The following is a 14,663-nucleotide window of genomic DNA, read 5'->3' as shown; positions in this document are numbered from 1 at the left end:
AGACGATTGCGTCATTTATCGCCACATCTCCGATAATAGCGACCAGGAATCATTACAAGACGACCTAAACAAAATCCAGAAATGGTGTTCTGACTGGCTTATGCAGCTTACTATTTTGAAATGTAAATGCATGCGCATCTCACGTAAACATTTCACTGCCCTTTTCCCGTACTCTGAACTCCACGGCGTTATCAGTAACAAACTCATACAGGTACCTGGGAATCGAAATAACTATCAAGCTGACTTGGGTGGACCATATCACGAAACTTTGTGCTAACACTTCCAGAACATTTGGTTTCATCCGAAGATCTCTGGCTATGTTCCCTCCATCCATCAGGCAACTAGCGTACGAAATATACGTCCGGTTTAAAATGGAGTATGTCTCAGCCATATGGGACCCTCACCAGGTTTACTTGATTCAGTCGCTCGAAGCCATTTAGAACCAGGCAGCCCACTTCATAACTTCCCAGTGCTAACCTTGGCACAGCATTACTGACATGAAATTGTCTCTCAGACTCGAACCCCTAGCACTCCGCCAGAAACTTGCTATGCTCTGTCTTTTTCATAAATTATACTTTCTTTCCTGCATTGCACGATAACTTATTACATACTCCGTTATGCTCATCTCAACATTTGTTTAACTCTCTTAGCATACAGCGTTTCCATGGTTCTTCCAACGCCTTCAACAAATCCTTCCTCCCTATCGCCATAAAAGAATGGATCGAACTTCAAGAAGCCGTGTTTTTAGAGTCAAATCCGTCCAAATTTAGACAGTTACTATCAGACCATTTCAACCCAAAATAGCCACTTTTCCTCACATTTCCTCTCCCAGCAATCCGACTTGCTTGTGTCATCGCCTATTTTTTCTTCTCTCCTTTTTTGCCACTTATGTTTAGCGTTTTTCACGTTTACGTGTACAGTTTCCTTTTAATTTATTGCTACTCAGTTTGAGATATTTTCATTGTTCTGTTTATACCTGATCTTTCCTACGCAGGTTATTATTTATTTTTCTGTTACCTTTGTTTTTTTTAGCTGAAGTGTGGCACTTTCCCATCGCTGTCTTCCCCCTGATGTAATGTCACGTAAGGGACCCTTAAGGGAATAATAAATGATGATGATGATGATGATGATGAACTGTGCCACGTTACACATGCCACCTGCATCACTGAACAAGAAAGCCAGTAATATTAAGCATAGCTGCGTAGAAGAATAATACGCCAGTACCAATTTTTCAAACTGTTCTGGAATGAATGAACTGTGGCATAGTTTACGTGCGAAAACTACAATTTATTATGAGGCAAGCCGTCGTGGGAGACTCCTGGTTAATTTTGACCACGGGGGGATTTTGAATGTGCTCCCAATGCACAGGCATTTTCTGCACTTTGACCCCCCATAGATGTTAGCCCGCCATGGCTAGCATTTGATCCCGCAACCTTGTGCTTAGCAGCGCAACCCATAGCTGCTAAGCCACTGCGGAGGGTACTGTTCTGGAGAACCCATTTTGGTTATGTTATTGGTTGCACCAGCCAAGGATGCTTCAGCATCGAAACGTGGCTAATGGCAGCAGCTGGTTGTATTGTGCAACCTCCCACAGTCCCATGTGTGTTCAGAGAAAGCTTATATGGGGCCTACTCTTATTTCCCTATTCAAAAGCATGTAAAATATAGAAATGCTTTTATGAGGCAGCAGCTTGACTGAGCTGAATGAACTTTGTCGCATTTGAAGCATAACTGCATCTTACTCACAATTTAGTGGTATACTTAAGAACAGTGTACTATAATACACCAATATTTTGTCGGTTTTAGACATAACATTAGGTGCATACACAATTGTGATATCATTCTTTACTACTGGGTTACCTAATTAAAAACTTGGTGCTTATATTTCCTGCAGTTTCTAATTCCTTCTTTAGAATTTATGGAGTAAGATAACATAAAAGTCTGCAGTTACTAAATTTAAATTTTTTTGATGCAACAAACCTAATCGAAATCGGTGCAGTGATTGCCGAAAAAAATATTTTTCTGTTCCTATAGTATCTGTATAGGAGCTGCCAACCTTAAGTTTTCTTTTAAGTTGTGTTTCTAAGTAAAGTACATGGTTTTGTGTATGCTTCAGCAAGCCATAGGCTGTGCACCTAATTTTATGGCAAGTTGCTTTGTTGTCATTGTTGTGATTCCTGTGTATGTGAAGCTATACAGAATTCTTGACGTGATTATATTTTTTGTCATTATGTAGAATGTGTCTTTGCGCAGTCTAATTATGTTAACTAGGCCTTGTAGTCATAGGAATAATCTTCAGATGAATAAAAATAATGAGTTGGAGCACAGGCATTACCAGATTAAGAACAGCAGCTCTCCTATATTCTTAAAAAGAAAAGTGCATTCTGTGAATTTTGCTAGTGCTAGCTTCTGGGGCTGAAACTTGAATGAAAGCAAGGAAAATTGAAAAGGCACTATGATGTTTCATTGCATAATGAGCAATGAAACGGAATATTGTAGGCATAATGCTAAAAGACAGCCTGACGGCAGTATGGATGAGAGAGCAAGCTAAAATTGCTGATGGTTAGTTTGAGATTAACGAGTGCAGTTGGGTGGGTCATCTAGATAACCAGTAGTCTGTTAGCGTAATGGACGACTAGGTGCTAAGCGCAGGGAAACACAAGTGAAACCACTGTGCCTTGTAATCTGCGGGTGGAAAGATACCTGAACACTACATTGAGACCTTCATTGTCATCATCAGTGCGTTTTAAGTCCACTTCAGTGCAAGAGCCTCTCCAAGCGATCTTAAGGTACTGCTGTCTTGCACTGGCTCCATCGTATGCCTGCAAATTGTCTGGTGTTATCACAGCACCTGATTTCATCATATAAGCTCTCACATTCTTTCTCTCTAAATATGTGTTGGACAATGTGGGAAACAGTACAGACAACAGGACGACATGTACAAACAGTACAAATATGCTGTCAGCTGAATTGTATGCAGATTCATTAAGTATATCTATATGGCACATGTAGAACATGGCAAGCATAGACATGCACGAGGGCAGCCATATCTGAGCCAGTTGCTCGGCCAGCTATCAAAAGAAAAGAAAAGCGCCTCCTACGATGTTCATCGTGTTTGATGAAGAGCAACTAGCCCAGCTTCACGTCTGACATGCTGTGATTGTATTGCAGCTCCCTTACAAGGGCACGTTCCTGCCAATGTGGTCAGCATTCCATTTGGGAAAGCTGAGAAGCCTGTCCGAGTTTCGAGGAAAGAAGGTGCGTATTTAGGATTTTGTCCTCATCTGGACTTCCCAGGGCCTACGAATTAGTCACTTACCTGGGTAGTGCAAGGAAGAGATGGCCGCCTGGCCTATAGGCACCTAGCAAGAATCTTTTACGAGGTCAGGAATGAAAGTGCTGCGCCAATTGCACCACTTTGCGCCAAACCACGAGCTGCGCGAACCTGTGCCAATATACTAATTTTGAAGGAAGTTGCCAAATTTAGTAGGATGTGTTTGTTCAGCGGCAGCTCAACTACACAGCCCATAGACGCGTTGGATATTGCTTAGCCCTGCATTCAAAGCCTGAGCAGTCAATTTCAGCATCATCATTTTTGGAGTGTGGGTGTGTTTGGTGGCATAATTATAACTAGGGCACAAGAAAATGAAAACCGTTTTGTGCTATAGAATGTATTACAAATGTTTTATAAAATTGCTGAGCTCTTCTATATATGCAGACCAGCTAAAGATGATTTGAACTGGTGCTCACTTCATGGGGGCATCTGGGAAGGAAAGCCACGCTGAATGAACAGGGTTGTACAGTCTGCTCAGTGTGTAGCTTATCAGTTTTGTTATACACTTTAGCACTCAATTTTGTGCCCTACTGGCATAATAGGCAAATGCCGTGCTTGTGACATTCTAAATCTATTTCGCATGTGCACCACGTCCGGATGCCGGGATGGTAGTGTGGCACACTGACAAACGACCTGCTTGTTTTCATGAAGCTTCCTGGTCACAAATGTCCAACGGAAACTGAAATCGTCACTCAAATTTGCACTCAGGCTACAGTATTTTCTGCAGGGCCACACCACACAAAATCACATTTTTGCCGCCGCAGAAGAGAAGCCAAGGATGTAGTTTTGTATTTAGTCAACCTTGCTTTATTTCATAAACTATATTTCCACAATTTCTACCTGTGCACTAATCTTATATCATCTCCTACCTACATTTCCTCTCGCATTGATCATAGCCATAAGGTTGGAATCATTCAATGCTGCACCAGAACCTGTAATGAATCATTTATTCCTAGGACCTCTCAGGAATGGAACCACCTTCCCGGCGCAGTTGTCGCATTCAAGGACAACTCAAAGTTTTGTTCGGCCTTATCAGAGATCATCACTCCCGGATACAATTAACTAATCAATTGCTGCAATAACTAACCATTTCTTGCTGCTTTGTTATTTACTTGTGTATGTTGTTACCCACTCCCCTCGTAATAAAATTTAAAACGATAAAATTTAAAAAATAAGAACCTTAGCAGCCAAATGGTGGTCCTAAATAAAAGTTATGTGAAAACGCAAGCCTCCGAAATCGTGTTTGCGGCAACGATGTTCATGTCGCGTCTTGCGCAGACCGACTCCAAAACTTTTAATAAAGCATCATTCAGCACATGAAATATTGGTTGCTGTTTTACACTGGCTTTATGGCGCCTGTGGCATAACCGTTAATGATCTCTAATAATCAAGCTTATTCGGAATATTGGTCTACGATGTAAAACCGGAAAGCCAGTAAACATTTCTATCCCTTTATTTTGTTCAAGACTTTTGACACAATCCACGCTTGCGTTGCGGTGTCCAAAGAAGCACCAAGTCACCTTTTTGCAGCGATACTTGTACGTGACGGTCGTCGTATCGCTCTTTCGAACGACTTTGCGAGGCCAGAGTACGAAGACGAGCTATTCGACGGGCTTCTTCGGCGAGACACAGTCTTCAATACAGAATCATCACTGTGCAGAACGAAGGGTAAGAAAGTGTCCAGAGGGCTTCGCGGTAACCTTGCATACAGGAGAGAAAATGGGCTATAGTTTGAGGTTTCGTGCTTCGCCGTGTTGTATGCATAAGTGATGAAGGGCAGCACGTCGTCTCAAGTCTTATGATTGGAGGAGACGTACATGGCAAGCATGTTAGTCAGCGTTCTGTTTGTCCTTTCAACGAGGCCATTCTGTGGATGATACGGCGTGGAATGACGGAACTGTGAAGTGCACAAACGAAGTAACTCTTCAATGGCATCAGCCGTGAACTGGCGACCACGGTCGCTTATGATGACACGTGGTGGGCCATGATGAAGGACCACGGAATGGAGCAGAAAGACCGCCACGCAAGCAGCGGTGGAAGACGGTATGGCTGCAGTTTCTGCATACCGTGTAAGATGGTCTACGCAGACAATTATCCAGTGGTTCTTGTTGTTAGATAACGGGAACGGACCCAAAAGATCAATGCCTACTTGCTCGAACGGCGTACTGGGCGGTGTCAATGGCCGAAGGGGACCCGGGGCTGCGGTGGTCGGTCGCTTGTGACGTTAGCACGTTTCACAACTAGCGACATAGCGCTTGGTTGTTTCGTACATCTTGGGCCAGTAAAAGCGCTCCTGTGTGCGGTGCAGCGTTCGTACAAAGCCGAAATGGCCGGATGTCACATCGTCATGCATGGCGCGTAGAACGTCGGAGCGGAGACTCTCGGGAACAAGCAGAAAACGCGCTCCATGCCCGGAGTAATTAGTTTTGTACAGCAATTTATCACGGACAGTGAAGCGACCGCTGCCTGTAGAAGTACAGGCGGCGACAAAAAGCGGATCGGGGGTAACATCATCCCGTTGTTCTCGCTGAAAGTCTGCCGCGTCAGGGAACGTAAAAGTAACAGCAGCGAGACAGTCGTCGAAATTTTCAGCATCGCAGTCGGTAGTCGCAAGAGGAATCCGAGAGAGGCAGTCTGCGTCAGTGTGACGACGGCAGCTCTTGTACGATACCACAAAGTTGTATTCCTGAAGGCGCAGCGCCCAACGTGCGAGGCGACCAGAGGGATCACGCAAACCGACCAGCCAGCATAAATAATGGTGGTCGGTGATAATCTTGAATGGTCTACCGTAAAGATAACATCAAAAGTTTGTACGGCGAAAACGGCTGCCAGGCATTCCTGTTCCATAACCGTATAATTGCGTTCAGATTTGCTCAGACAACGACTGGCATATGCGACAACATGTTCTGCGCCACTGTGACGTGCAAGCACCGCTCCGATTCCGATTCCACTAGCATCAGTGTGAACTTCGGTTGGGCAAGATGGATCTGACGCAAAAGGGGTGCTGACGTTAGTATAAGCTTCAGTTCAGGGAATGATGCGTCACACTCTGGTGTCCAATTGAAGGATGCATTTTGTCGCAAAATACTTGTCAATGGGTAAACGATGTCGGCAAACCGGGGAACAAAACGACGAAAATACGAGCATAGGCCAATGAATGAGCGGAGTTCTCGTGCTGACTGCGGTGGCTAGGAGGAGCTCACTGCTTCAATCTTACGAGGATCGGGTCTGACACCATCCTTGTCGACTAAGTTTCCCAGGACCAGTGTTTGACGTTCGCTGAACCGACGCTTTTTTTAGTTTAGGACCAGTCCAGCTTTCTCAATGCAGTCGAGAACGAGGCTGAGGCGTTCGTTATGTTCTTCAAACGTGCGGCCAAAGATTACGACATCATCGAGGTAACACATGCATATCTCCCACTTTAGACCACGTAGTACTGGGTCCATGAATCTTTCAAAGGTGGCAGGAGCATTGCTAAGGCCAAAAGGCATAACATTAAATTCGAATAGGCCATCTGGAGTCACGAAAGCGGTCTTTTCCTTGTCGGCAGGGTTCATAGGTATTTGCCAATACCCCGATCGCAAGTCAAGTGTTGAAAAGTAAGAAGCAGCGTGTAAGCAATCAATGACGTCATCGATTCGCGGTAGTGGATAGACATCCTTCTTCGTCACTGCGTTTAGATGTCTGTAATCCACGCAGAATCTCCAGGAGCCATCTTTTTTTCGGACCAGGATTACTGGGGCTGCCCATGGACTAGATGACTCTTGAACGACACCTTTGTTCATCATCTCCTTGACTTGCTCGGCAATAACTTTGCTCTCGGACGATGACACTCGGTAGGGCTTCTGGCGGATGGGGTGTGCTGAGCCGGTATGTATTCTGTGACGAGCGCGGGACGACGGTAAATGAAGGGATGCATCTCCATGCGTGAAGTCGAATGCAGCCTCATGCCTGGCAAGGACTTGTACCAGTGCTTGCCGTTCCGATGTACCGAGAGCCCTGCTGATCATGCCAAGCATGAGCTCTTCAGAATGGCGATTATCGCAAGGAGAGCAAGCTGTAGAGACGTCCGTAGTTAGTGCCGCTAGTGAGCTACATGCGGCTTCATCGAAAAGAGCGATTTTCATACCGCGAGGAAGGACAACCGGCGTGGCGGAACAGTTCAGAGCCCACAATGTGGCGACTCCTTTCGTCATGCACACGACAGAGCAGGGCACAAGTATATTTTTTTAGCACAGTTTATGCAGAGAGGCCTAACTACAAGGTCAATACAATCAGCATCAACAGTAGTTGTAAAAACACGAACGGGCGTCAGGCACCACGATGGTGCAATCACTTCATCAAGAACACTGAATGTGTCTGTGTGTCTTCAACACCCAAGCTTTGTTCGGAATGTGCTGATATAAATAACTCGTTCAATCAGATTTCGCCACAACTACAGCCCACAGAAGCGCCGCACTGTTCAAGAAAATCGATACCAAGAATAACGTCGTGCGAACATCGAGAAAGAACAAGGAATTCCGACACAAACACTTTCCCAGCCAACAAAGCACTCACAGCACAAACACCAAGGGGATGAAGCCACTCGCTGCCTACTCCACGAAAGGTAATACCGTCGTTCTAAGAAAACATAACTTTGTGGCCTAGCCGGTTTTTGATAGCGAGGCTCATCACAGACACAGTCGCCCCAGTATCAACTAACGCCATGGTCGGTATTCCGTCAATCGAGACATTCACTTTGTTTTTGAACATCACAACAGGCAGAGGTATTTCTTGCAAAGACCGTCCGGCGACCACACCTCCCCTGGCCGCGGATGCTAGTTTCCCGGCGGCGGTGAGGAAGAACGGCGCTGAGGGGACGGTGAGCGACGGGGACGGTTATTTGGTGGCGTCAAACTCCGCTCAGATGCTGGCGAATCGCTGCGCCTGGTCTCGTGTGCGAAGTGGTCCATTGGGAGCAAATCGGTCGTCCGCAAGTCATATGAATTACGGGTTCTGGGTGGCGAGAACATCGGTGGTGTCCTACGTGATTGATGGCCTTGGTGACAATAGCGCGCTAAATGGCCTGTGGAACCGCAGTTGTAGCACACGGGAGGGTCGCGGTTCACAGCGTCTTCCTCGAAACGAATGCTAGGTGGCTGCGGTCGGCGTGAAAGTTCGTTGTCATGTGGATAACATGTCTCTGCTGCTTGCTGAAATCCGTTATATCGTGCATAAGTTGCGTCGTGGTAGTAGGGTCGGTGCTGTTCTTGTCGCGGCCTGACAGAAGTCACAGGGCCTCGGGGGTGAAAACGCGGCTGCTCTCATTGTGGCTAAGCGTCATAGGTAGGGCCTCTGTCGTAGAAACGTGGCTGCTGTCGGGGCGCGAGTTCATGATCCTCAGTGCCTCTCGCCGCAGGATACGGGAAGAAGGATGCCACGTTTGGCTCGAAATCTGGTGATAGGCAGAAGCTATGAGTGCCTGGATGTGTCACTTGCGCGTGCAGGCTTAGCTCTTCCCGAACTATTAGTCGGATCGTTGATGCCAGATCGAGGGGCTGGTTGGTGTCCACGCTTGCAACTGTCGTCACATTGGCTAGCCTGCCAAACTTCGGCGTGATGTGCCTTGTCTTCAGTTGCTTGAAAGTACGACAGTGCCGAATGATGTCAGCGACGGAAGCCAGGTTGTCTTTTGCGATGAGGAAGTTATAAACATCCTCGGCAATTTCTTTTAGGATGTGCCCGACTTTGTCTTCCTCAGACATTCCAGAGTCCACCATCCTACACAGTTTTATTACTGCCTCCATGTAGGTCGTGGATGTTTCGCCTGGCACTTGCGCACGTTGCAGTAGCGTCTATTCTGCCCTTTTCTTTTTCGTCGCGGAGTCCCCGAATCGTTCTTTGATTTCCGAAACAAACCTTCTCCATGTTGTGAACGTTTCCTCGTGATTGTCGAACCACAACAATGCAGTATCCGTTAGAAAGAACACCACGTTCGAAAGCTAAGAAGCGCTGTTCCACTTGTTAGCGGCCCTCACCCGGTTATAATGGATGATTAATGGATGAGTCATTCCTCGACGTCTTCGTCCGATCTTCCGGCAAAGGGACGCGCATCTCTCAGTTGTAAGACGGAACTGGTCGGCGCAGCAGTTGGAATGGGCCGTTGTTCGTCTGCGCCGTGGGACATATTCAACTCTGGTGGATTCGGTGGGAGTCCAGCAAGGCGACGGCTCCGTCGAAGAACTTGTGATGCAGCCTCCGTCTTCGGGTATCGATTACCCAGAACCTCCACCACAACTGTTGCGATGAGTTGCGAAGAAATGGTTTTATTCACAGGAGATGGACGATGGTCGTAGCGTGATCGCAGCGCAGCCCGGCCTCTCAAACTCCTCGTTCTCTTCTTCCCTTTCCTCTCTTCTTGTTCGTGCCTTTCGTATCTGTTACATTATGTTAGAGCTTTTTCTCTGCAAGTGATGTGAAATACTGGCAAATCTGCAATGACCAACACGTCGCTTCACATTTATTCTGCAGCATACTGCTATCTTAACTGCAGGTCGCCTAGAACTAAAAATTACCAAAGGGTGCTACTCGAACAGCATTCACTGTACCTTGAAGAGTGTTGTTCATGGTGGCCTCTGTAAATATTTCTCATTCATTGTGCACGAATGTGTTTAATTAGCTAAATTGATCAATATACATAATCGAGCGAAATGTCAGTGAAAAAGGTCTTTGTGACAGTTACAAATGACCGATAACAGCATTTAAAACAACTCGGGATTCATGAAGACTTTTTTTAACGAGAAAGAAAGCCCTTGAAATAAATAAAAAGTAAAAATAAACCGCTCTGACTGTGACAATGCTTATGTGCACCAAATATTGCATCAATATTTATGGAAACTTCGTCAGATAGGGGCAGTGAGCTGCTGGGCTTCATTCTCGACGTGTCAGCCGTTTTTGCTGTGCATATCTGGTCCCTACCAAATGTGAAGTAGCGCAATCTTGTAACAGTTCACTTTCGGAACCGTTACAAGACCTTGCCCCAGGTTTGCACGTTCGTAATACGTATACACGGTGCGCACATGATGACGTTTACGCCTGAGGCCACTTATATTACACGTGCAGGGACACATTGTCACATGGAGTTTTAGAAACATTTTGCAGGCTTTGTTCTCTTGTGCTTTCTTTTGTTGCAAAAAAGTACCACACATGACCTAGCTAGTTTGCTATATATGTTGTTATCAGTCATTTCTCAACGTATTGGCACCTTATTGAATAAGTAGGGTACTAAACGTAAGTTCAGTAAAGTTAAATATTGGTTGCTTGTTCACAATGAAGAAGAACAAGTTGACCAGCATTAACATAAGCCTATCAACGTGGAGTGGGTGTTGTTCATGGAAAGCCCTTGCTTATTTTTTTCTTCACCGCATTTAATTGGCAACTCCGGTATGTAATTTAATGGGGTTTTCTGAGAAGCCTGTATGAGTTTCCTTTGTAGCTACATGCCCTACTTAGGTGGATGACAATTTTTCCCTGTCATTAATTTTACTCACCTTGAAGGCTTCCACAGAACTGGTCTGCCATAATCTAGTATATATATATATATATATATATATATATATATATATATATATATATATATATATATATATATATATATATATATATATATATATATATATATATATGAAGCGGTATGAGCCTTCGAATAGAAGATGAAGAAGCGCGGGAACCGGGGGGACAGAAGAAGAGAAGAGAGAAGTGAGAAATAAATGTAGACGAGATGGACGCCAGTTCCACAGCAACGCTTTAAGTCTACTGTGTCCTTTAACTAGGAACGCTACAATATTTTGGCGCAGCCGACAACTGACTCCAACATGTGGGTGACATTTTTCCTCGAGGAGACCTCCGCAGAGAAGATCATCTTTTCGAGATACCAAGCTCAAGACGAACCAGCGGTGGAACTACCTCGCGAACTCAACTCGGCAGACCTCGTGAACTTGGTTTTAGAGAAGGCTTCCATAGACATTGCTGAACTACGTCGGAAGGGTGCGGTGAAAGTGAACTTGCGTCTGGCGATCTTCGACGAATTAGTTCTTGAACCCATGCGTCGAAAGGACACTGCATCACGGTCTTCGACAGAAGAGGTGAGCCTCGTTTTGAAAGCTCTTCAGCTACAACAAGAACAGATGGCGCAACAAAACCAACTGGTGACGTCACTTATAAGCTCTCTAAACGCTGAGAAGCCGGCGACTAAATTTGTCGAACCCGATACTTTCGACGGCAAGTCTTCAAGCCCAGAAAATTGGCTTGAATTCTATGAATATGCCGCTGGGAAGAACAAATGGCACTCTAATGAGGACAAAATTACCAACATGCGTAGTTATTTAAGAGGTGTTGCACGTAAGTGGTACGATCTGCACATTATTGAAGATGTTGGCAACTCTTGGCACCAGTGGAAGGAAAAATTCTTGAAGACATTCCGAAGCAACCCAGTGCAAAGATGGGACGCCGCGCTCAATTTCAAATTCACGCAGGGCTCCCCCGTCGAGTATTTCTTTGAAAAACGCCGCCTTTTAAAGCTGGCCGAGCCTATGCTTCCTCCTTCTGCCATAGTAGCTCTAATAATGCACGGATTGCCCGCGGAAGTCCTGAAGATAGCGCAAGCACGATCACCTAAAACTATAGACGGGCTCTTGGAGTGCCTTCACGACATGCCATCTACTTCAGACGAAAATATAACCGCTGGCTCAAGCAGTCGCTTCAGACGGACCGGCGCGGATTGGTCAAGCCGTAATCCGCGAGAACCGAGCCGCCTTGCAGGCAGTACAGAGAGCTTGGGTTGGCGTGCTCCCAGAGGTCGAGTGAATAACGTCGACAACGACCCTGTCCCCATACTTTCAGACGCTCAAGATTCTCCGACAACAAAAAACTAATAAACAAGGGTGATCAGTCCGACCCGATGACCACAACTGAGACTGTTTATTTAACTTGCTCTAGCTTACTTCACATTCCTGTCAAAGTGGGAAATAGACATATGATGGCTTTGGTTGACAGCGGTGCTTCTGTGTCTATAATAAATGCCAAGCTGGTAGATTCAAGTCACCTGCATAGTGGAAGAGTACTACGGGTGCAAGGGTACGATGGAAAAGTGACAATGCATAATCAGTGGGCCTCAGTAAACATCGAGTTCCAAGGTCATGAAATAGAGAGTGACGTACTGGTGATAACGGGGGTGACGTACGACTTTCTGCTATCCAGACCAGACATAAAGAAACTAAAAATCAACGTATATTGGGACGATGCAGTTTTAGTGGAAGGACTATCAAGGGAAGAGACACAGCAAGATAGAAAAGATAACCTGCGAATTGTCAAGTGCGCGGAAGATATTGCAACGACCTACCCTGAACTGGTATGCGTAGGAAGCTATCCACAAGAGATGAAGTCGCACAAGGTGCCTTTCGAACTAACTGACAAGACTGTCATCCGAAAAACACCTTATAACATGTCACGAGAACGTAAGATATGGTTGAAGAAAGAATTGCAGGAGATGCTAGACGCCGATATAATCCGGCCTTCGGTGTCACCCTTCGCTTCTCCCATAACTTTTGCGCCGAAGGAAGATGGAACTTTCCGACTGTGCACAGATTACAGGGTTCTCAATCGCCAAACAGACCTTATACCATTTCCCATGCCGAAGATAGACACGATTATAGATGAGACAGGTGGTTGCCGGATTTTTTCACGCATTGACTTGTGCAAAGGTTTCTGGCAGATCCCGCTAACCGAAGAAACAAAAATGTACACTGCTTTTATCACGCCCTTTGATCTGTACGAGTATAACCGGCTTCCTTTCGGCTGGAAAAACTCGCCAGCATGGTTCCAGAAGATTATGAACGAAGTCCTGAAGCCTTTTCTGGGTGTCTTTTGTAACGTGTACATAGACGATATTATCGTCTTCTCCAAAACAGAGGCTGAACATCAGGAACACCTTTCTCAGGTATTAAATGCCTTGAGCTTGGCACAACTCAAGGTTAATTTTAAGAAAAGTGCATTCTTTCAAAGAAAAGTTGTGTTTCTTGGAAGAGTATTTGATGGGACTACCAAAAGCACGAAACAAGAGTCCGTCGAGAGAATATCCCAACTGGTTAAACCGTATGACGTCCACTCATTGCGTGTATTTTTGGGATTAGCCGGACATTTCAGACCTTTCATAAAAGACTTTGCTATAAAAACAAGATGCCTCACGCGCCTAACGCAGAAAGAAGTTCCATTCGAGTGGGATGAGGAATGTGAGAGAGTCTACCGTGATCTGGTGCACAGAATCTCTGCTGACCCTATTCTACGCATACCAGATTTCACTTTACCCTTTGAACTGAATACCGACGCCTCACATTATGGAACAGGTGCAGTCTTGTACCAGAAATGTCCAGAAGCATCCGGCCGAGAAAAGCGACATGTAGTAGGCTACTACAGCTACACCCTCAAGCCACCTGAAGTCAACTACACCACTACTGAAAAGGAAGCTCTTGCTGTCCTTAAAGCAATTCAGTACTTCCGTACGTACCTAGAAGGTGCGAAGTTTACTTTGTTCACGGATCACCAGGCACTCACTCATCTCTTGAATATGACCCAACTTAAGGGACGTATCGCCAGATGGGTGAACTACTTGCAGCAGTTTGATTTCACCATCTCCCACAGACCTGGACCCCTTTTGACTGATGCAGATGCATTGTCTCGACTGATGATACAGGCCAATAAAGAACAATCGGTAGAAATCAATGAAGTAAAATTGTGGGAAGGCACTGAACAATTAATTTTTATGGCAGGTCGCTGTCAAGTCCCGCCAACGCTGGTTCCCAAGGTGCTTTATTTGTACCACGATAGCCCAGAATCTGGAGGACACGACGGATTTTGGCGCACATACAACAAGCTAGTCAAGAGATTTACGTGGCCTCACATGAAAGAAGACGTCAATCAATACGTTCGTTCATGCCACATTTGTCAAGTCAACAAAGTGAAATACAAGCAGCCTACAGACGCCATGATAATACCTTGCCACTCGAACGTGCCTTTTGAAGTTATACACCTGGATTTTGCCGAGCTAAATAAGAAACGAGAAGGAGTCCGAAAAACGCAAGCTTTTCTTCTGGCCATAGATGAGTGCACCAGGATGGTCGCGGCACGGGCAGGACAAGAAGATGCGAATAGTGTCATCGCCCTCCTCAAACGGGATATGTTTAGGACAACCAGAAAGATCGTATGTGACAACGGACCAGCGTTCAAGAGTGAAAAATTAGCAAGATGGGCTCGAGACCACAATATATCAATCAAATTCTGTGCACCATACCATC

The 14,663-nt window shown here is 45.6% G+C and overlaps 1 protein-coding gene across 4 annotated transcripts in view; it reads left to right on the top strand.

Annotated features, from left to right (window-relative positions):
- Positions 1 to 14,663, top strand: part of LOC139061386 (EGF domain-specific O-linked N-acetylglucosamine transferase-like) — a 309,778-nt gene that overhangs the window by 202,781 nt on the left and 92,334 nt on the right. For all 4 annotated transcript variants that reach the window (XM_070541374.1, XM_070541372.1, XM_070541375.1 and 1 more), the window contains one exon: positions 3,171 to 3,257. In XM_070541374.1, coding sequence (XP_070397475.1) covers positions 3,171 to 3,257 — 87 coding nt within the window. The remainder of the gene's footprint in view (positions 1 to 3,170; positions 3,258 to 14,663) is intronic.

Source organism: Dermacentor albipictus, chromosome 6 (assembly GCF_038994185.2).
Source record: "Dermacentor albipictus isolate Rhodes 1998 colony chromosome 6, USDA_Dalb.pri_finalv2, whole genome shotgun sequence".
NCBI lineage: Eukaryota > Metazoa > Arthropoda > Arachnida > Ixodida > Ixodidae > Dermacentor > Dermacentor albipictus.
The sequence above is the reverse complement of the archived record's forward strand: the minus strand, read 5'-3'. Positions and strand labels throughout refer to the sequence as shown.